At 38.3% G+C, this 23,446-nt stretch overlaps 1 protein-coding gene across 2 annotated transcripts; it reads right to left on the minus strand.

Moving 5' to 3' along the window:
* Nucleotides 1-108: 108 nt before the first annotated feature.
* LOC138102865 (mothers against decapentaplegic homolog 4-like) lies at nt 109-23,189 on the minus strand. Of its 2 annotated transcripts, XM_069000623.1 has the most exons (12): nt 22,312-23,189; nt 16,203-16,568; nt 15,120-15,294; nt 14,676-14,705; nt 12,914-13,129; nt 11,015-11,134; nt 10,771-10,881; nt 8,951-9,001; nt 5,327-5,510; nt 4,215-4,383; nt 2,839-2,977; nt 109-1,644 (listed from the first exon to the last, which is right to left on the minus strand). In XM_069000623.1, exons 2-12 carry the CDS (start codon nt 16,449-16,451, stop codon nt 1,433-1,435), a joined length of 1,656 nt encoding a protein of 551 aa, XP_068856724.1. In that variant the 5' UTR covers nt 16,452-16,568; nt 22,312-23,189; the 3' UTR covers nt 109-1,432. The 2 variants fall into 2 exon arrangements, with proteins under 2 accessions (XP_068856724.1, XP_068856725.1); XM_069000624.1 differs by lacking the exon at nt 11,015-11,134.
* Nucleotides 23,190-23,446: the final 257 nt, after the last annotated feature.

Below are 23,446 nucleotides of genomic sequence, written 5' to 3' on the forward strand. Positions count from 1 at the left end.
GTCCTTCTAAGCATGTTTAATTAAGCTCCAACTCCCTACACACATGCTGAAAAAGAATGAATTCCTGCTTTCTCTCCATACCCCATCAAACAGCCAAAAAGATATATCCTCAGGACACACTTTTATTGAGAAGCGGTGAAAGTAAGAAAAATTGGACTTGTTCCTGGCAAATTTAAACCAACAAAAATTCCTACCACTATTGGCTGCTGCAGGTTTTGCAAAGGAAAGGAATCCATCGCTCAAGATCAATGGTTTCAAGATGCAGAATTACATTATATAAGCAAACTAAATTTATAAAAATCAGGCTTTTCATAGTTTTATTTATACTATTAGCTAGAGAGAAAGCATACACATTCTGTCATACAGTCAATACATTTGCAGGTTTTTTTACTATAAATTCTCTATACAAAGTCATTGCCAATTGATACGGTCATTGATGGCATAGGGCTTAAAATAACCAAGAGCTATAAAAACAAGTTTGCCATCTTACCCTGAGTGGAAACGGTGAACAGATACAAAAACTGGGTCCTAAATATTGATGCAATATTATACATGATTTAATGGTATATGCAAGTAAAAAGTCATTCAACTTCTTTAAAATACCTGCCAAGTTTTACTTGAATAAAATCATAGAAGTCAGTAGTAATTATGAAAATATGTTCTTGCCATTAGGCGCTTGTTATGCAATTTCAGTGGCAACTTTGCAGATTAGGTATTTCATGTTATTTGAGTGCCAGCACTGAAAGTATCCATTTCCTTTAGTGTTTTAAAACTCACCTGTCTATATAAATAAAAATCTAAGATATCTTTTTTAAAAAACTAGTGAAGGAAAAGCCACATTTCTTTTCCTTGCTATTTTTAATCAGTGCCAACAACATATGTCTCATCCCCTCACTTTTTCGCAGCTTCTACATTTTAATTTGGAAAAATCATAACAAGATTGTCAACAAAATAAAGAAGCCTTCTGTTAACTATTGTTCCCTAAAAAAAAAAAATCACAAATCAGCTGGAACTTTAAAGTTGCTACAAGGTAAATGTTTGTAACTAGTAGAAGGAATTTTCAGATATAAATATATATAATATATATTCTGCATACAAAAGGCTCTTGTGAGACTTATCACCAAGGTGCCATAATAGAGAAGGAAAGTTTCAAAGGGAACAAACCCAATACTATAAAGTCTCTGTAAAGCATTTACCTTTCACTTTAAGCCCTGTATTATGACAATTAAGTTCTGAAAATAACTGAAATCCAAATTCTGCATGTTTAATTTATTTCTGCTTAGAGCAAGATGGCAAACACATTTTTAAAACCTGGTTTTAGAAGATTAAGTAGAACAAAAGTAAAATATATCTTCAGGTTATAAACAGTACTGTATTTTACAATCCATTATCCTCACAATATAATGGCCTGCAGCAGTGCAGCAGATGGTTCTCAGTCTAAAGGCTGTGGGTCTGCAATAGGCATGGTATGAAGTACTTCATCTAGAAGCTGGAGGGCACGGTGTAAGTGAATTTCAATCCAGCATGGTGTCTCTTTGATGCTCTGCCTTGGGTAATCAGGTCCCCAACCTTTTACAAAACTCATCCTGAGTATGCATAAGCGTCGAAGGTCATCTACACCAATTCCAGCAGCAGCTGACAAACCTAAAAAGAAGTTTCAAGTAAGTGTTGAGACATGTTCTTTTATCATCTGTTTGTTTAGCCATTCCTGTTTGCTTGGCTTTTGCTTCACATACAATTCCCTCTCACCACAGCCAAGGCCAGTCCAAATTTCTAGATCTCTGCTATAATGAATGCAGCAATTAATTTGTGTTTCTTACAATAAATTTTTTCTCATCATTTTGCAATCTTGGAAGGGTGCTGAAATATAAAACTCTATAATAAAGCAGATAGGATGACACCCAATGTCTTCCATGATACAATGCATGTAAACCTTATGTAGAAGTAAAAATACACTTACTCTTGATGTTTGCCAAATGCTGCATTTTCAGCATAGGAAATCAGACTGACCACCTGCAGGAAGCTGGATTAACAAACAATACTACTTACATGTAATAAAAAGATGAATACTGCTGGCAAACTTCAAATCACCAAGTATGGCTAAGACAAAAATTAAACACATTTCCCCAAGATGCCTCCAGCAATTTGTAGGATAGCTGGAAAGAGCCATGTGGCAATACAAGGAATACGGAAAACACTATGGCACATAAAGCAGCCTAAGACATGTAAGTACTTACACTTTTAAAAGTACTTACACTTTTAAAAGTACTTAGGTACAATTTCAAGAATCTAGAATTTAGTAACTAAGAAAACTCCAGCCTAGAATAACTTAAAAACCAACCAACCAAAAACCCAACCACAAAAAAACCCCACCCTCACACTCTCTTCTTCCTCTTCAAGAATCTTAAGTCTTCCTAAACCTAGTCAAGGACTTGGTTGCTGAGTAATCCCTATTGTTTTGAGTAATATTTTTATGAGCTTGGATCCGAGCAGCCAAAAGTATCTCTGTTTAAAGTAATGGTTATGCTATTTGAACTTGTATATAACATGCTTTCTGTCGTACTGCAACACTTCTTGCAGTACAATAAGCAGCCACTTCCATAACCAACATTCCCTGAAGACTACAGAGTGAAAAATGGTGCTTGGAACGGGTACAAAGTGAATGAATACAGACTTACCACAATGCCATCCCAGCCCCACCTTGCCCCAATCCTGCTATTTCATTCCAAGTCTATCTGTATTGTTGCAGGGGTAGTGGGTAGGTGCTGTTATGAGGGAAAGCGGTGTTATTTGTTTTCAGGTAAGGAAAAAAGGAAACCAAGAAGTTAATGCACTTACTAATGGCTGGGGCTATTCCACCTACTGATCCTGGTCCAGGGATGTTTCCTGCTACTGCTGCAGCTTGAGCAGCAGCAGCAGCTTGGGCCGTGGCAGCCTGCTGTTGCATCTGACGATGACACTGGCGTAAATCAAACACCTTTAAAAAAATAAAAATATTGAACTATTAGACTTACCAAAATCAATAAAGAAAATAATTTCTCAACTCCCAGCCCCAATAATCTGGACCTCTCTGCTCTCCCAAAGCAACTTGTACAATCTCACCATACACTTGGGAAAAAGCAAACCTTCCGTGACTAGTTTAATTTCTAACAGAAATAATCCATTAAAGCTGATTCTTAGAGACTTCTTATATGACATTACTGCCACTGACACTACCAGAACTTGGCTGAACTGAGCAGGCTACAGAAGTATCATGTGTGGGACGGACTGCAAGATCAAAGTCTGAAGGATACTACAGGCTGATAAAATCTTAACTTTTAAATCCCAGTTTTTCCAGAAAATAGGCATATAAATAAAAACAGATGCCAACAAGTCCATCTTAACTTTGTCAGACTTTATTCTTCACTGTTTTACTGAAATGTGCTAGTCTATTTAAAAGAAATACCAATAATTGACAGGTCTGAAGTTTCAACAGCTAGGTTTTGGGTTGGTGGTATTTTGTATCTTTGTGATCAGGCTCAGCACTAATATATATACACAGGAACTCTGTTCTCATACTAGAAAGCTTGTACATAGAGGTTGGTGGGGTTTCTTTCAATTTCATCACACAACCTGCCTACAAAACTGAGGATTAAAAAAAAAAAAAAAATCAATGCAAACTTCAAGCAGTTTAATTAAAAAATGTACTTTTACAAGTGTGACTTGTCCTAAATAAAGTTTCAAGTCTAGCAGAGGCACATCTAAGTAAGAACATCCTCTAAATAATTTGTTTCCGTGCAATGTTCTGTGACCTCTGGATCACTTCACATTCATAACACTAACACACACTTTAACATACACTTTACACTTCTACTGCTTTTATACATAATTTCCCAACTTTTCTTGTTTTGGAGAAAGAAAGTAAAGAAACAGATAACCTATGCTAAAAATTTCAGTAGCAATTAATTCAAACCAGTAAGGCTAAAAATACAAAAAACTGCTATCGAGATTGCTTGTGACAAAATACAAAATTAGTTACTTTCATAGTATCTAGATGACACTTTCAGTTTAGTCAATTTAAAAAGTTGCCTTAAGTGACTTGTCAAATGGAAATTTTTAGGGTTTTTTAAAGCCAAGTTACATTTATTTCAGTGTCTCATAGCTTCCCTAACATTTACAAGACTCAAATATATGCTATTTCCCCTACAATTTTCATCTAGGAATATCAAACCAACCTTTATATATGCACTTGGGTAAATCTTGTGAACTGCGTCCCCTGGGGCACGTCCTGCTTCTCTATCCAGGTAGTAACTCTGAACGAAGACTGCATGGTCACTGAGGCATCTAACCCACACATCACCTTCTCCTTTGCACTCCAACTGCACCCCTTTACCTATGTGCAACCTTAAAAAGAAAAACAGATCAAATGCACCTATATATACATACTATAAATCAGATCTTTCCTAAATAAACCATAAACAGTTCTCCAGCACTCTGCTCATACAAGGACTTGAAATTGTAGTTATTATCTTAGGTGTAAGTTAGCATTTGTTATGCAAAATCTGTAAATTAAAAAAAACAAACATCTGTAATACCATGTAAAGATCTATGGGAAACACAAAATGCAGAAGCAATGATATTTGAGTTGCAACTACCACACTCATTAACAATACAGAATTGGGATACCAAACACTCAGTTCTGTTCAGAAGTGTAAAATCCCACAAGTATTCTAGAATAGAAAGTCAATCAAGTACATATACAAAGTCACATTTTAATGCAGAACAGTATGTTTGTTCGGATCACATTATAGCAATCTAACGCTTTGATTGTCACAATGCAACATTTCTGAAGACATGGAATAATTTTCTTCCTTTTTGTTGCAAAGGAGTGGAAAAAATTTGAAAGATTGCTTCAGTTCCACATCAAAGCATAGCATGCGCATGGTGAGAATGAATGAGAATCCAACTAGCTCTCTATCAACCTTCCTTTGCTCCTTTGACAAATCTATATATTGCAGTTATTCTCACATCACTCTCTAGTGTGAAGAACTAATATTCAGTTTGCATATATAGTGGCATGAGTTGCTAATTTTATCCTTGAAGGCACAGCCTTTGAAAGCAATGAAAAGCAACATGCTACTCCTGCAAAGCTCTGAAGGGCTTTGTCACACAGTTCACATTTTGAATGTGTTACAGGAGCAGCCTAGAAAAATTACTCTGGTATAGTTAATTCAGTTCAAAGAAACATACCATACTTGTGATTTCAAAAGAGAGGCACACACTGAAGGCAAACCAAAATATTTTCAAATACCACAGACATCTGGAGCTTTTGGGATCTGCAGAATACCTTGCCCTCTCAATGGCTTCTGTTCTATGCACGTTGGAAAGCTGGCCCAGGCAAAAACGGTCTCCTCCAGAAGGATCCACATATCCATCAACAGTAACAATTGGACAGCTTGAAGGGACCTTAAATGTTTCCCCGACTTGCACATCCATTTCAAAATATGCGATTGAACACCAATATTCTGGAGCTAAAGAATATATACAATTAACTGACTGAAAGACACAAAAAAACCCAACAAACCCATTCAGACAATCAATTAAGCCTTGTGCAACTGCATTTGTTATTCAGACTAAGAGTGCACATTCACATAAGCAAGTTCAGATAGACAAAGACACATCTACTAGCACAGAAAACTACTACATACTACAATGAACATGGGCTTGTCTTTTTTATTAAAGCACATATCAATGTGTAGAAGCCTGGGCAGTAAGGAGTTAATGCCCTGCTATACCTCAAACACCGATGACCATTCAAGCAGGTAAGTTAGAACATAATGTGCCTGGAAAGGGGGGCCTTATGAAGCTATAGCAGCACCTTTCTGAAGCCAATTTTCCTGTTCAGGTCCACGGTGACAACACAACATACAGCGGAAGCTCAGAAGTGGGGTCAAGGAGCAGGCTAGACCAATAGAGGGGGATCGAGACCACCAAAGGAACTTCAAAGCCCCCCGACCCATTTCCAGAAAGGTCCAGAAGAACAGACTGCACATACTAACTCATTTACATGAAGAGGGAAAAACTTAATCCCAGGGAAGGGAAAAATTACCTATAAGAAGGTACCCCCACAGAGCCTGGGCGGCATCCACAGGACACCCTGTCATCTGTATTGATGCTGAACCCAGGACTGGTGATCCCCTTTCCTCTCTTTCTGATCCCCCTTTCATTTTCCTATTTTTCCCCCTATTTATTTTTATTCTATTATTATTATTTGCATCATCATTATTATTAAGGGGGAAAATATATACCAATTTTCATGAGGAGTGCATAGTTTACTAATAAAACTTTGTGAGGGTATTTTTGGACCCTTTTGGCTTTTGCCATTCTTTTTTGACCACAGGCATCTACAAATCTTGGGTGCTCCCTTCCATGTAGGGGTGGGATGCAACACAATGCTAGGGGTTTTGTAGATCTTACAAATCTTTGTACAATTTATAATTCCAGTAAGATTTTGTAAGACATCTGCATTCCTGCACTTTATGACTATAGCTTTTACATAAAGAAGTAATACATATATACCTATTCATGGCTAGGCTAGCAGAAACTAACTTTGAAACAGATCTGGCTTAAGATAGGAGTAATTACCTCCTATCCTAAGTGAAGTCAGTTTTCTCTATCCTCCCTGCAAAGCAAACCAGATTTGCAAAGTAGGGCAATGGGTGAACAAACAAAGATCACATAGTGACCTTGTCTGCACACAGTCAGGTATGAGCTAAAACAAGGAAGTATTAAGCAAGGGAGCATAACAAAATGGTATGTTTTAATAGCCAAGTGGTGCCTTTTAACTTACACTATTTAAAAAATTAGCTACAAAAGAAAGATGGTAGTTGGAAGAAGCTACTATGTCTACCTGGACTTCAGCAAAGCCTTTGATACTGTCTCCCATAGCATACTCCCAGAAAAGCTGGCAGCCCATGACTTGGACAGGTACACTCCTCGCTGGGTTAAAAACTGGCTGGATGGCTGGGCCCTGAGCATGGTGGTAAATGGTGCTACATTTACTTGGCAGCCAGTGACTAGTGGGGCACCCCAGGGCTCAGTATTGGAGCCAGCCCTGTTTAATATCTTTATTGATGATCTGGAAGAGGAGATCGAGTGCACCCTCAGTAAGTTCACAGACAACACTAAGTTGGGTGGGAGTGTTGATCTGCTGGAGGGTAGGAAGGTTCTGCAGAGGGATCTGGACAGGCTGGATCAATGGGCCAAGGCCAACGGTACGAGGTTCAATAAGGCCAAGTGCCGGGTGGGTCCTGCACTTCAGTTACAACAACCCCATGCAGTGCTATAGGCTTGGAGAAGAGTGGAATGGTTGGAAAGCTGTCTGACAGAAAAGGACCTTAGGGTGTTGGTTGACAGCCAGCTGAACATAAGCCAGCAGTGTGCCCACATTGCCAAGAAGGCCAATGGCATCCTGGCCAGTATCAGGAATAGTTTGGGCAGCAGGACCAGGGCAGTGATTGTCCCTCTGTACTCAGCACTGGTGAGGCCACACCTCAAATCCTGTGTCCAGTTCTGGGCTCCTCACTGCAAGAAAGACACTGAGGTGCTGGAGCATGTCCAGAGAAGGGCAACAGAGCTGGTGAAGGGTCTGGAGCACAAGTCCTATGAGGAGCGGCTGAGGGAGGTGGGGGTGTTTGGCCTAGAGAAGAGGAGGCTCAGGCAGGACCTTCTTGCTCTCTACAACTACCTGAAAGGAGGTTTCAGACAGGTGGGGGTCAGTCTCCTCTTCCAAGTAACAAGCAATAGGACAAGAGGAAATTGCCTCAAGTTGCGCCAGGGGAGGTTTAGATTGGATATTAGGGAAAATTTCTTCACTGAAAGGGTGGTTAAGCATTGGAATGGGACGTCCAAGGAGGTGATGGAGTCACAATCCCTGAAAGTGTTCAAGAAATGACTGGACATGCTTAGTGCAGTAGGACCTAAACACAACAGCCTGATAAGCCAACAGAAAGAAGAGCTCTTCCTGTGCTGTAAATGGTACTCATTCATTATAAACAGCAGCACCCAACAATACACCTATTTGCCTTAAGAAACTGTTCTGGTTTTATTAGAAAACAATAAACAAAGGTGCCTAAATTCCTTTGGTTTTTTATCTTCAAATAAATACTCATGTCTCTGAGGATTGAATAGGATGAAATCAATAGGGTGAAAAAGACATACTAAATAATGTGAAATACAATTCAGCTACAGTTAAGTTCAGCCAGCAATTATCAACATTTTTACTTCTGGTATGGATTTAGTCACTAGCCAATGAATAAACAAGTTAAACTTTTAGGCTTTTCAACTATGCAATCTCCCTATGCAGGCAACAGCCTTGCTGTTGTTAAAAACAGAATATCACCTTGCACTTACATGAGAGTTAGCCTGTACCACAAGACAAGACCTCCTTGGCTCCCTGAACTGTTATCATTAATGAAGACTCTTGGAAAGAACAAGCTTTATGCAAAGGTCCAATGAGGAACTTCAGCACCAAAATGCTAAGCAGCACAATACCTATCTTTCAGGGCAACTGGCTGTAATGATGGACTAGATTATAGATCCAAGAAAACTTTGGCATGACCTAAACTCCATGATATTTCTAAGCGGGCAAAAAGCACAATTACAGGCACCCTGCAAAGTTTAGGATCAAGGACATTCAGAGTTCTGATACCTTCAGGGTAGGCACCAGCTCAGTGTGGGCTTGAGGGTTGCAATCTTTGACTTAGGCATCTCAATTAAATTCAGTTCACAGCCTATGTCACCATTCCAAGAGATGTCCAAATTCAAAACAAGACAATCACAAAATGCTTCCTCTTCTTTGGAATATATATCTCTCAAATTTCAGAGTACTTGATACAAAAAAATAATCAAACTCAAACCACAAAGTTATAAGTTTCCACAATATTAGCATTACATGTTAGATTTTACTCACCAGGATGATTTGATATAGGAGGCTGGAATGCAAGTTCATTGTGAACTGGCCCTTTAAAAGAAAACATGCCATTTGTTTTACATGAGGAAAAATAATGTTTTCTTACTTAGCTTGTTTTCCTATAAAAAAAGACTTGCGAGGATGCCCAATGTTATAAATCCCAGTAATTTCTGAATCAATTGGCCAAATCTGACAGGGGATAAAAATGCCCACAGAAAAATTACACTCTTAAAGGTTTCCTAAAAATTCAGAAGTTGAGTAAAGAGCTCCATTAGTATCCCAGGAGGAAAGGCTGCATGCTGCTCAAGCCAGACCCAGCTCCAGGAGAGAAGAGAAACCAGATATATCACTGAGATGTAAGAGAAATAGGACTTCACATCTGCCCCCAAGTTGTGCAAGGAGAGAATCAGTGTATAGAGGCATGTGATACAAGTCTGTCAGAAACCACACTTCATTAGTTTCATCAATCACAGACCAAGTTGCCCAGCACGCTGTGGACTTAACCATAAGAAACACTCACTGAAGATGGAAAGAAGCCCTAGAGAACTCATTTTCAAAAAAAAAAAAAAAATACAATGAATATAGTCTTGGTATTAGTCAGTTTAGTCTCTCAACTTTATAAACTAACTAGGTCCCTTACAGGCAGCAGAGAACAAGGAAGAAAGATTTAAACATAGTATTATAAGTAAGAGCAGCTTCTGCAACAAGATGTAAAAAGAAACACAATGCTGGTAGGTGTCAAAACGTGACTTTCTGAAGTGAGAGATGGTAGTAGCCAAGAAAAGGTCTCTGTAGTACCACCAGCAGCCAGTTATAAATAATAACTATGGAAAGATACACACACTGAAAAACATTTATAGAGTATCTACAGCACCACTAAAGTTTTTTTACATCCTGGTATTTCTGACAAACTAGGTGACAGATGAAGTGGGATCCTAACAGACCAAAATAATGAAACTTAATAACTGTATCTAAACCACAATTTTCTCAACAGAGACAAGCTGAAAAGTCACTCTACTAATATTAACTCACAGTTTATTCTCCCCTCTGCTAACCATGACTGCTGCAAACATGCGATCTGGTTAAGTACTATATTAGATGACAAAGAACTGTTCTAGCTTTTTGCCACAAAATTTAGAAAAACTTTAATTTGGGTGGGTTTTTCCCCACTATACTCTTATAATACATATACTGTGCTAGACACTTACACTAGTAGTTTGATCACTTTTTTCCCTCCCATCTCCTGTACCTTAAAAGAAGAGATTCAAGTTTGTGTGCCGAACGCACTCATGAATCAGGCTGTGGCAAGACCAGTTTATTGACAAGTACTTTACTGCACAAGCTTTCATAAGGTTCTTTTAAACTGGCTAAGGTACGTGGACACACGTCTTCCAAAGCTTAGTATGACTTCAAAATTTCCAGAAAATAAAAACAGCCAAGAACTTCCAAGTTTTGAAAGAAAAATATGCAAACGACACATTCTGAATCAACTTCCTTTTCTGCAAAGGAAATATTTAGTACAGGATTGCAAAGCCTTAAAAACAGAGGTTTAGAAAGGAAATGCTAGTTTTGTTAGGTATAGTAAGACACGTATAATATAGATGGTATCACTATAGTTATCTGAGTTTCTAATCTCTGCTGCTTTAACAAAGTCCATCAGGCTTTTATACTTAACTGTCAGAAAATACTAAACACAGTAATGGTAGGTCTGTAATATTAAAAAAAAAAAAAAGGATTTGGGGGTAAACAGTAATCACAAATGAACCCCCACCATTCAATAAAATTGAAAATTAGGTGATCTGGAAATCTGCACTACTTACAGTAATGCCCAGGATGCATAGGTGGATGATGTTGAAGATGGCCATTCTGGTGGTGAGGTATGGTAGGTGTGTAGGCTGCTGTCCGACTTCCAGTCCAAGTTGTAGTACTATCTAGAAAAAGAAAGGAGTGGTTGGCTTTAAATGGATTTTTTTTTCTGCATCTCACTTCTAATCCTCTATTTCTCCTGACATTTGGAAACTGGTTTTAGAAAACTAAGAAGAGTGCACATATGTATATACTCACTGTGATGGTAAGTAGCTGGCTGAGCTGTAAACCCATTCTGCTGAGTTCCTGGCTGAGACCCTGAAGCAATCTGTAAGAGTCCATCACTATGGCTACCTGTCAATATACTGGTAGGTTGACCTGGTAAAAGAACACACTACCTATTCATGAACGTTGCAAAATTTTAATTAAGAAGAGCTCAGCACTACTGGGTAGGAAAATACACCCAACTAAGGGCACTGCAATACACAGTTCCTACAAATTTGGTTTCAGTATTTTTTCCATCCACCAGAGTGTCTTAGGAAAACTTGAAGCAAGACGCTCTGCATCAACAAATTTTGACTCTAACACCCTTAATATTTTAAGAAGTAAAAATATGCAAAGAATCATGTTTATCAAGTTCATCTTTGTTTTGTTCACATCTCATTTTTCAGTTTGAAAGGAAAGAAGAAACACCAGGTTTTACTGAATAACATAGCTGGAGTAAATTTGGTATGAATCCAAACAGGCCAGCAGCAGGTCCAATAAGTTGTTTATTTTCAGCATGTTATAACTACTGTTCCTAAGGAGAACACTCATTTGTGTTCATCCAAAACATACTGAGCAGTATTTTATTTTTATAAATAGTTCTTGAATAGAGCTGCATACATAACTGGATTCCTTCCTGAGAAAGTTGCTGGGCTTTTTTCCTCCCAAGTAAGTATTTCAAGAATTATCTAAGCTTTAAAGTAAAACTATAGATATTTCAGAACAGGTTAACAGAATTTGATTTTAAAAGACTTCAGCTCAGACTTTAACACCTAACTGATCAGCAGTTTCACAAGTGCACTTGTACTCTCAAGCTGATGTGGGCTAGCAGAATTTAATACATTGAGAACTTGAACTAAAACCTAAAAATTAGCCTTTTTTTCTTGTCCACTTGGCTCCAACAATTATAACACTGATGAGAAAAAGTTATTGACAATAAACTGTTGTGCAAAGGCAATACAGTTAAACTGCCTATCCTTTTTTCTCTGCTGGAGACAAATGCAGACACCACATCTCAGCTTGGCAAAACCATCATTAGCTTTAACAAAAAAGTTGTCAGCTAAAATTCAAGACATTATAAAAACATAATTCCGCCATAATTCAAATTTGATAACATGAAATCCATCATATTCATACATCTTTGATATTAAAGTGACAATGAGTATGTGAAACCTCTCCAAACTTCATGGTTTCTCTACATTAGGGCTGCAGGACACTGCGCACATAATGCTTTACTGTCCTGCTGGAGTGAAATGAGAAGTTTGGTGTTGGCAAACCAGACTCTTCCACTTGTACCAAATACACACAAAAAAGTAACAAAAAACTTCAATGCAGCACTTCCACTGACTCATGAAAATATTAATTAGGGTTGTCACTTTGGTAGTACAGTGGGCCATTATAAAAATAATCAAGTTACAACTGGAAGATACATCTTGTTAATTGTGGAACACTAAAGAATTGCCTTAAACATCTTGATACTACTACTTTACAGCATATCTGTTTGTTATCCCATTTGCTGTTGTGATAAAATAATAAAATTCTTCCATTTCTACAACAATTAATCAAATGATAGCCATAATATTTTGTTACTGGCCAATTGTTTTAACGTGTTACTGAACCTTTGGTATATTCAAGAGTCTTGTAACAGTCATGTAGTGTCAGTCTCATTGAAAAAAGACTGGGCCACCAGGAAAAGTTACTCAAATTATGCTCCAAGTTAAAACCTTATGTTAATGCTTACAAGACTGCCTAGATCATATTGACACACACTTTTACCAGTGTAGTGTGGCAGCAGCACAGTTCCAATACAAGACCTACTTTGTCAAAAATCAGTGGTTATCTTTGAGCTTTCACATTTTCAGAGTTTAGTATTTCATATAATCTCGATCTTACTTGTTGAAGCCACAGGAATGTTGGGAAAATTAGTGGTGCTGGTAGTGCTAGCCTCAGTAGGAGCTAACATGGCTGGGGTGCTATAAGGCTCTGTAGATGCCCTGTTACTTGGTGGATGCTGAATGGTTTGGACTGAATGGCCTTCAGCAGAAGACAATGATGGCTGCCCCTCATAGTCATGAACATATTCATCTTTCACCAACATACTTGATGGAGCTGTGAAGAAACAAACAGTTAAACATGCAAAGCAAATCTATTTTCAGGATTTAACTACAAATTGTGCTACTACATTCAAGCAATAACAATGCCATTAAAACTAGTGGGGGGAGAATTTAACCTATATAAACGTTGCTAAAGCACTCCACTAAATTACAAATAAACACTTCAAGCCAGCAGCAAGAAATTTTGAAGCATAACTGAATAGAAAAGCAAACTTTATTTTGCTTACTGCTATCAAACAAGCAGTTTAGTCCCACAATAGTAGACTCCAATAGCATTTTGTTTTCTAGTCCATCACTGTGTGATTGGACACAGCTAATAAAAGGGAAGAACATGCTTTTTGTCAAGCATCTAAATATATGTTAATGCAGTAGTTAACAAACCAATTCCTAGTATACAAATAAGAACATAAATAAAGCTCCTATGAAAAATAATTCATTAACACACTACATAAAAAACTTCATGCATCCCTTAAATAATTTTAAGCAACTCCCATCCAAATTGACTAGAAACATCAAATTCACATTCAAAGACAATACACCGCTACTCCATATTTAATAATGTAGCCACTAATTCAGAATATTCCACATACAGTGTAAGGAAATTACTACCATTGCCACAACAAGAATTTATTTCTATATATCCTATTGAGCATCTTTAAATAACACACTACATTAGCTCCCATGCTCATTTTTAAAGCAGACTTAAATATATTAAAATCTGACAGTAATTTTTTTTTCCTACTTCAAAAACAGTAGCATGACATGAAAACATTTATGTATTTAACTGCTGGCTAGTAAGCTTTGATTCTGTACAAAAGGATCATTTTTCAGAAGACATATGTAACAATTAGCAGAGATGAGCAAACAAGATAAAGCTTGTGAAGTTTACAGTTTGTTGGGTGGGTTGGGTTTTTTTTTTAAGTTGTCTTTGCTAAAAATATTGGGTAACCCAAATTCCTCTATGAATTTCTTCCTGAAGGAAAAAAAAATCAGTTTTGAAATGAAGCAGTTACCAGCTGCACAATCTCATAATTTCTGAATAATGTTCATTGGCAATTTAATGTCCAATTTCTCTCAAGTTTCAGAGACAGCAAGAATATTAGACTCCTTCATTCAATTGCATATTAATTACAGAACTTATACTATTTTCTTGTTAAACTACTTATTATATCTATAATTCCTAATTCATTTAATTAGCATATCATACAGGTGCACACAGTTTTGGGTGTCTGGGTTTTTTAATTAATTAGCAGCATTCAACAGTGAGAGTTTTGTTGTTTGGGTTTTTTTTGTGGGGCTTATAAGTTGTGAGCAATGAAAACAGAACATACTGACAAGCTCAGCTGAAGCTTCAATTTAAAGAATTTATCATGCCTCTTATATGCTACATAGCTAGTTTTTCCAAAACCAGAGAGAAAAATGCATTTTCATCTACTCTCAATACTCCTTCCCAAGGAGATACAACGAAATAAACTGTGTACATACTGAAGAATTTAACAGTTTGTGCTCATAGAAATGCAATAGTAAACAGAACTACTTACCAGAACTCTGTAGTGTCAGTCCCGAGAGATCTTAAAAAGAAGAAAAAGAAAAGGGGGTGTAGAAAATTATATTCAGAGATCTTCAACAACGTTTGAACATTAAGTTTATAAACTTTACAAATTGGTACTACGGACTCTACATATTATACCCCCTCTATCTCAACACAAGTCTCAATGCTAAATTATTCCTAGAATACACATTAACTGCAAGAACTGTGTGCAGAGCCAACAGAAAGGCTTAAACAAAAGCCACGAATTGTTCTTTTAAATTTGGAATAAAAGAATAATTCCATTAAGAAGATGGACAAGAGTATATGAGAGTAATTTATAATTAGATCATTAAAAGTTAATGTTTCTAATTTAGGCCTGTAATTTCTACACTCAAAAGGGAAACATTTTACATTTTATTTCCACTGTTCCATTTTAAATCAAGAGTCTACTTACCAATGCCAGGCGATACTACACGCTCATAATGGTAAGGATTTACACAGACACTGTCACATTTTAAGTCAAAAGCATACTGACAATATTTAACATGCTTGAGTTCATTTTTATGAAGATCAGGCCACCTCCAAAGACGAGCATAAATCACATGAGGGAATCCCTTGCGACCAGCCACCTAAAAAGTTAGACACACAAGTTGATTGGGAAAGTAGCAACACATTTCATTTTACTTAGTGAGGAGCAAAGCTGGAAGAGGACAAACAACAACACAACCTCTCTCCATCATCAAAATATGGAAAAAAAATGGTGATGTACAGTTTACCCAAGTTCTGTACTCAACAGAAATAAATCTCTATTAGGGTTTTGCTATGGTTAAATCAACACTCTGATTCTTAAGAAAAAATACTGGATATAAAATGGCAGAAGCAGAATTTGTGCTTAAGGTAGTATGTATGGTCACCTTCCCCACCATGGATGACTAAGGAGCTTTGCCCCAGAAGAGGAACAAAGCACTAAGCTACACTATAAGGAATTTACAAGTAGAAGAATGCCAATCCATTATAATGAAAAAATAAAAATTAAATAAATGCTTCTAGGGTAGACAGAAAGCCAGCCAGCAAACATGACATCTGTCCTGGAACAAGGAAATTGCAACCCAAGCTATAAAGGTACCAAGTACTGACAATATAAGGCTAACATAAATCCTCAGTGCAGACTCCTTGGAGTACCTTCTTAGAATAGGTCTGCCTTTATACTTCTGACCAACAGAGCTAACAGAAGCTTGTAGTGAAAATACCAGGATAAACAGCCGAATCTGTTACATGACCCTGCTTTTTACTGCCAAACACATACATACTCATTTAGAACAGCTGATCCAATGCCTTCTGCTCCTTTTGGAAAAAAAAACCAAACAAAAAACTACTGCAGCAGTCCAGAGCTCCAGCCATAAAACATGCCTACAAATGGGGGCGAGGGTAGATGCAAGAGAAGAGCTACTCTTCCTCAACACTCTAGGATCCTGTGTCACTCACTTTTGCTCCAGCTTCACTAGGAGGAAAACATCTGATTTTCACTTGTACTAACCTGAAGCCTCCCATCCAGTGTTCTCTGTATTGTAACACACTTGCTAGGATGAGCTCCATTTGTGGTTATAGCTGTAATCAAAGAATCCAATTCATCTTTTTTCTCCTTTAACTTTTTAACCAAACTTTCAATTGCGCGTTTTGCAAAAGTTTCACTCTCTCCACCTTGTCGATGGCACATCAAGCTGTGAACAATGCTCAGACAAGCATCGTTACTTGTTGGCGTGTTAGTAATAGACATATTGTCCATTTGTCACAGCTTTTTCTTTCAGATCAAATGCCGTTTTTGGGGGCTGTTATGATTTTCAAGCTGATGAACAAGAGATGATCCAAGTTAAGTGTTAGATGTACTGTCTCTTGGTAAAACCTAGGAGGGAAAAATATCTACATTAGATTTATTTTTAACATTGCAGATCATGTTTCTAAGGAAGTCTGTGCTTTTGTGCTTCTTTTATTTTCAAGTGCAGGCTATTAAAAGCACATAACAAAACTGCATTTCTTGTCCCATGAAAGCTAAAACATGCTTAAGACATTGCTTGCACAGTTTTAGATATAAGATTTATTTTCCCCTAGTAACAATATTTAAATAAAGATTATAGTTTATATATATGCACACATAGTATGTTCATATAGAAAGGTAGGGATCATTAAATGAATCAGAAAAAGGAGAACAGTAACAATGATTTCCTATGTTTTATAATGGCAGGATGTAAACAAGTGAAAATACTGGCTGGGAATCAAGTGGCATTGATTTAAACAAAATGTGAATAGTGAATAAGCATGAATACACACCAGAATCATCTGTCATCTTCATTTAATAATCCTGTTCAAATAGTTCAGATATGTTCTGACCTCTGACCAATTCTATTTCTCTTTACTAATTAGAAAGGCAAAAATTGTACCTGGCCATTAACTTAATACACATTTATGTAAATTAGTATTGTGTATATCTTTAGATATGAAAACCTCAACTGGCACATTTGTCTTTACTTGTTTGGATCCAGCTTCTTCTGGATCAAGACAAATCGACTGAAGTCACTAAAAAAGCACTTCTGAATTGTCTCAAACAGAACTGTCTTAGTTACACTAAATATAAGCTCAAGACCAAGTCCCTCCTAACACACTTAGCCTTTAAACTCCATTTGTTAAGAACCTGCAGTGGTTTCTAGTAATGAAGTCATTATTCTCAAAGCCAGCAGATATGATCCTTTTTAAGTTTCCTTTAAGCCGCAAATTATAGCTGGCCTGATTTTCTTGATTCTGAATGAACCAATTACTACACCTTATCTTGCTTTATCCAGAAACATAGGACAGCAGGTTTTGTGCAGTCACAGAAAAGGAGTCTAATGTTGACAAAAAGCTGCTCTGGTTCTTCAAGCAGCTCTGGCTTCACTAACACCATTCTATGAACTATGCAGCCTGACCTTCTTAAGAAACTGGCAGCAAATACATATAAGTGATTTTACTACATTTACATTCTCCAAGTAAGCTTAAAATATAAGCCTTTTTGAAACTACCATGCTGTTCTCAGCAATGTAAATAAAATATATGTGATTTCAACCACTAAAGAAAAAAAATGTTTGTTCTCATTATCTGAAGAACACATCCAAAGACCTGTTTCTGCACTGGAATTTTCTATGTCATTAGAGGTACAGCAGTAGCAGCTATTTATTGGAAACAAAGGCGTTGCACAAAAATAAGAGTGGGATGTTAACTTAGAAAGTTAACGTATCACACAAATTACAGTGTTAACACATGACTTCCCTCCTTGTAAAAGGAATATTGCAACACAAATCCAGCACAATTATAAAAGGAAACAAACTCTTCCCTATTTAATATTTTTTCTGATTTCAACTTGAATACATCACATTTTGGTATACTTGGGAAAATCACAGCACAAATCCTCCTCCCCTCCATTTTCAATACTTTTCTTTTGTAAGGATGCTTCTGGACCTAATTTCTCGCAAAGGAAAACAATTACCTATAAGTTTAAATAAGATCATTTTACCTAGCTATTAAAGTTTCTCCCTCAGTATTAGCTTCTTTTAATGCTTCACCTCAATAACCCTTATTAAAGGTGAAGCTTAACCTGCCATTCATTCTCCACAGCAACTCGAATTCACATAAATTTCAAAGTTTACCAGCTAAAACAAAATAGAACATCATTTTCCTTAAATATAAAACAGCATCCCAGATAGATATACATAAGTAATCACAAATAAGTGACTTGATAAAACTATTAGCTAAAGGAGCTTTAAATAAAGAGATGCTTAAAATTAGACATGCAGCTCTTTTACATCCCTAAAACCATGAATGAGAATTTTGATGGCTGACTTTCAGAAGACTAAGATCAAGCAAATAAACCCTTATTTAAGTGCAATGATCGTCAGAAATGTTGAGTCACCCCTCAGCTGTCCCTGCGCTCAATAGGAGCTTCTGATTCTTCAGCATTTTTGAAAGCCAGGCCCGTTGTTTAGGATTTTGAACACTGTTAAACACTGCTGGTATGTAATTGCACATTAATTCAGGAGCCTCCTTTTAGAAGCCACATCTACAGAAATCTTGTCTTTAATCTTGCAATTTTGATCCCCAGAAAGAGGGAGTGAGGTCAGTGGCAATCAATCTGGCACATATTGATAAGTGCTGTGACATATTTCTTCTGAAGCACCAGAAGCATTAGTATATTTTGGAGACAAGCCAAGTTTTTATGTTTTACAAATTGACACTACAGTTCAAGCTTAGATTTACAGTCAAATACATAGGGCCAAATATATTGAGCAGAGATCTTCTTAATTCCCTCTACCCAGGAATTTCATGGAAACAGAAATGGGTGAGAGAGTGCTTTGGGAAAAAAGAGGCAGAGAGAAGAGACAGGGAACATGAGAAAAACAGCAGCAGGAGACAATGCTTGTAGTAAAGCTCTCAGCTTCATTCACCAAGGAACAAAAAGGTATTTCTCTCCCTTTTGCTATAGTGTGATGCGAGCAGAACAGGAAAAAAAAGGGACAAGTAACATAAAATGCTAACAAGTTACAAAGTTATAGAGAAGTACTTAATTATGTTTGGACTTGATCTTAAATGTCTTTTCCAACCTTAACGATTCTATAATTCTATGTTAAAGAAAGTAATTTATTTCAATACCTAAGTATTAACAGGTATATTATAAAACAAGTAAACAACTAGTGTTCTGCAATACTCTAAGTATTGGAACAAGAATAAGAGCCTCTGAATAGGTAAATCTGTAAGACAAAAGAAGTTCAGATTGCCAGGTAATTAAAAACACCCTTGATGATCTGTAACAAACACTATTATCTCAGAGAACTGATAAGTAACCATTAACTGAAATTCTTCCTTCAAGACTGATGCAAATTTGAACAAACACCATAATTCTTCCATACATCCTATATAGCCTGAAGAAAACCTAAACTCCCATTAATGTGCCCTAGTCATTCAGCCAAGCAAATTTTCAATCTTATCTGAAAAATCCTTTCCTCCAAATAATTCCCATTTCGAATAATCTGGTCTGGTTGAAATTTGCTGAGAAGTTACAAATCTAGATCTCCTAAAAAGAACTCTCATCTTCTTCTACATATTAAGAATGACCTTAAGCCACATTTTGCAATTTGAGAACGATCAACCCCCAACAAGAAAAGGAAATAATATGCTTACACAGACAAACCAGGCAGTTATGGAACTGGAAGTCAGGGATGTAACCCAAAGGAATATGATCCAGGCAATCAGTAATCCAACATCTTGGGCAAGACAGTTAATACAGGCCCGATGCTGATATGATAAACCCTACTGTAAACAAATAGGGTAGTGAACCTGTCACTGATACTCTGGAATGTGATTTACTAGTAACAGTCATCCCAAAGACAGATTTCTAGCATTTTGATACTAGGCAGTAATGCGATGCTAACAAACCGGCTAATTAGAAAAGCATACAAATTGACATCTTGCTAGAACATTTCACACGAATAAAGGACAAGAAAGGCTCTTGTCTCCAAAATTAGGCAAACACAAAGATGTCAGAAAATCAGCATATACATTTGATAGTTTTTAACCACCAAAACATTACTACAGTTCTGCTGTTTAATAATGCATAGTAGAAGTTTTATGATAAAGAAAAATCCATAAACCAATAAAAAAGGCAGCTCATGATTTGATGAAGATATGAATTATTAAACTGCAGATACATTCCAGCATATTAGACTATTATCTATTTGCCCAAAGGGTGAACAGGAACAAAGTGTTTGTAGACATAAGAACAATTAGAATTAAAGAGCAAGAGAGAGTACTAAGAAGGTATTACACTCACACTGTTCTGTACAGTAAGAGCAAACATTCCCCAGAATAATTTTTGTGTTCATATCTGAATCATAAGTCTCAATTCTGTTCATCTCACTGTCAGTAACTACAAAAATTTAAGACACATGACAACATAAAAGGAACTGGAGGACGAATAGTAATTTGTCAAAAGCTCACAAACAGAGAAAACAATTGTGGCTACACCAAGCAGTAAAAGGAAGAATCAAACCTTGCTCAGGCAAAAGCAGTGTGATTTTTCACTTGTATGTAATGTTTCGATATCCTAGCAATAGGTGTATTAGATAGCATCTGTTCTTTATTGTAATCTGCACAGGGATAATGTTCTCTGCACTTGTTCAAACTTTAAAAAAAAATCACCTCTGGAAGCACAGAAAATTCCAGCCTCAAACAAAAGTAGATTTTTTCACAAGGTTAACAACATAGAAAAAGAGAGTCCTAAAATTCCAGAAAGACCTTAACAACAGCACAGCAAAGGCTGCTCCTCATCAGGATCCATGGATCTGCTCTCAGCACTCCCCTGTTCTCCATTAAATCTGTTGATTCCTCTCAAAACTCACATCCCTATTGTGTTAGCTTCACCTGAATGCATTATGTAAAGAGCCATCTACCTAAAACAGGAATTCTAATCAGTTGGAGACACTGCTTTTCTTTAGGCTTTAGCTCTTTGAAATAAAGTTTCTATATCAATATTAAACATGCCTACACAACGAGCAAATCAAAAGAGGTTCATGAATGCAAAGTGAGAAGAAACTCCTTCCAGTCACAATCCAACCAAGAAAAATAAGAGGAGGGCCAGAAGGACAAGTTGCCTACTTATCACGATGCTGGAGTACAAAAACACGTTTAGTTTTATAGGGCAGTATAGCTATTTCAACAACCTTGCATGGAATTATCTACATTACTGAACAAAGTAACGACAGTGCAGGAGCCTGAATTCACTCTTGCCTGTTGACAGTGGCACACTATTATTAACCAAGATAATTTGAGAAGCGGTGGTAAGACACCACGATCCTACTCCAACCGTATGTGTTTGAGAAGAACTAGCTTGCAGTAGCACAATTTGGGTACTAAGTGATAACACACCTAACCCACAACTAGATTACCCCACAAATTAACCCATCTTCGTAGGTAAAACATATAAGGCTCAACTATGCAGCAAGTCACAAACCTCACATAAAACCCACACTCACAGAAATAGGGATGGAAAGGAAAAAGAATAAAGAAGGAACAATCTTAATTAACACCCCTTGTGCTGAGCAGCCCCACGCTGTCTGAAAATGAGCTTAAAGCACCGTTGTTACTGCAAATAAAATGGCAGATTTCAAAGGACTAAACGAGAAGCGGCTCACATAAAACCATCCAGAGCGTTTTTCCAGCGTGCGGGAGAGAGCACGAAGAGAGCAGTCTGCACGAACGGCAGCGAAGGAAAGTTTAACTGGGAACAGGCCGGTTGGAGAGTCTTTGCGGGGATTAAAAAAAAAAATAATACTAAAAGTTTGAAGGCGGCGGGATCATATTTTTTTCACGTTCAGGAAAAGAGGGGAAGATGGGGAAGGAACCAGGGAGGGGAAGCCAAAGAAGCGGGGCCGAAGAGAAGCCCCCGGGCGGCGGGTGGGGAGAGCCGCTGTCTCGGCTCCCCGGAGTAGCAGCCGGCACGCCCCCGGGGCGGTGGGGCGCGGTCCGGCCCAGCCCTCCGGCAGCCTCAGCGGCAAGCGGTAGGAGAGGGTGTGCTGCGGGCGGCCTCGGCGGGCAGGCGGACGAGAGGCGAGAGTGGATGTTACCTGGGCCGCGGGCGGCGGCGGAGCAGCCGCTCTCCAGGCGCGGCCTGCGGCTGGGGTGAGGGGTTGCGACGGCTGCGGGGACGAGCCTACTCTCGCCTCACCCGGCCCCGGTGCGGCAGACCGGGCCAGGCCTCCGCCCCCCCACCCTCAGGCCGGCGGTGCGGGGGAGGGGGAATCCGGGCGCCCAGTGACAGCTGTCGTCACCGTCGCCTTGTTGCCGCAGCTCCGGCCGCTCGCACTCCACGGCCGCCTCCGACACGTCCGGACGCCAACGCACATGCGCGACATCCGGGTAATCCTCCCCACTGCCGCCACAACCGAGCGCCTCCGCGTTTTCCTCGTCACGCGCCACTATTACGCCTGCGCGCCCGTCGCCCCGCAATAGCCATGTCGCCGGCAGCCGGAAACTGGGGCGGGCGGGCACAATCGGGGTTTAATTTTATGGTTGGCGTTCGGCGGCGGCGCATAGGGGGAAGCAGGCAGCGCTCCTGCAACCGCAAGCGCGGCCCCAAAAAGGAACAGGTCCAAAAATGCAAGCCAAAAAAATGCGCAGGGCCGCGAAAGCAACTCCTATAAATGTATGGCCACAGAAATACAACCCCCATAAGTGCAAATACCTACAAACACAACCCCAATAAATGCACTGCACCACAAATCAGAATCCTAGAATGGTTTGGGTTTGAAAGGAATGAGGGACTTGTCGTTACAAAAAAGCTGTGGCCCTGCTGGAAGATAAAACTAGTACTGAGAGATAAAAGAAACAATGGGAAGGATTCCACTGATTGATGAATGGAAAGAAAGATATTTGTCTTTACAAATAAATTATAGGTCTGCTGATAAATGAAATTGGATATTGAGAGATGAAAGAAACAATGGGAAGAACCATAAATTCCATAAGAATTAAAATAAAGGAGGGGTTATACATTAGAAGGGAGTCTTAGGCGTTTTGGGAAGTCTGTACCTCTCAAGTACCTCAGCCAATGGGGAAAGAGAGAGGGAAATGCAGTCGGGAAATTAGGATAAATAGGAGGCTGCACCATCCAAAAATTTGAGAGACCCCAGGGGAAATGCCCCATGGCCTCTCCCTTTATTCGAATGAAGTAACAGGACTCCTCTGTCTCCTTTTTGGACATAA

This window comes from Aphelocoma coerulescens, assembly GCF_041296385.1.
Source record: "Aphelocoma coerulescens isolate FSJ_1873_10779 chromosome W unlocalized genomic scaffold, UR_Acoe_1.0 ChrW_unloc_scaf_3, whole genome shotgun sequence".
Classification (NCBI taxonomy): domain Eukaryota; kingdom Metazoa; phylum Chordata; class Aves; order Passeriformes; family Corvidae; genus Aphelocoma; species Aphelocoma coerulescens.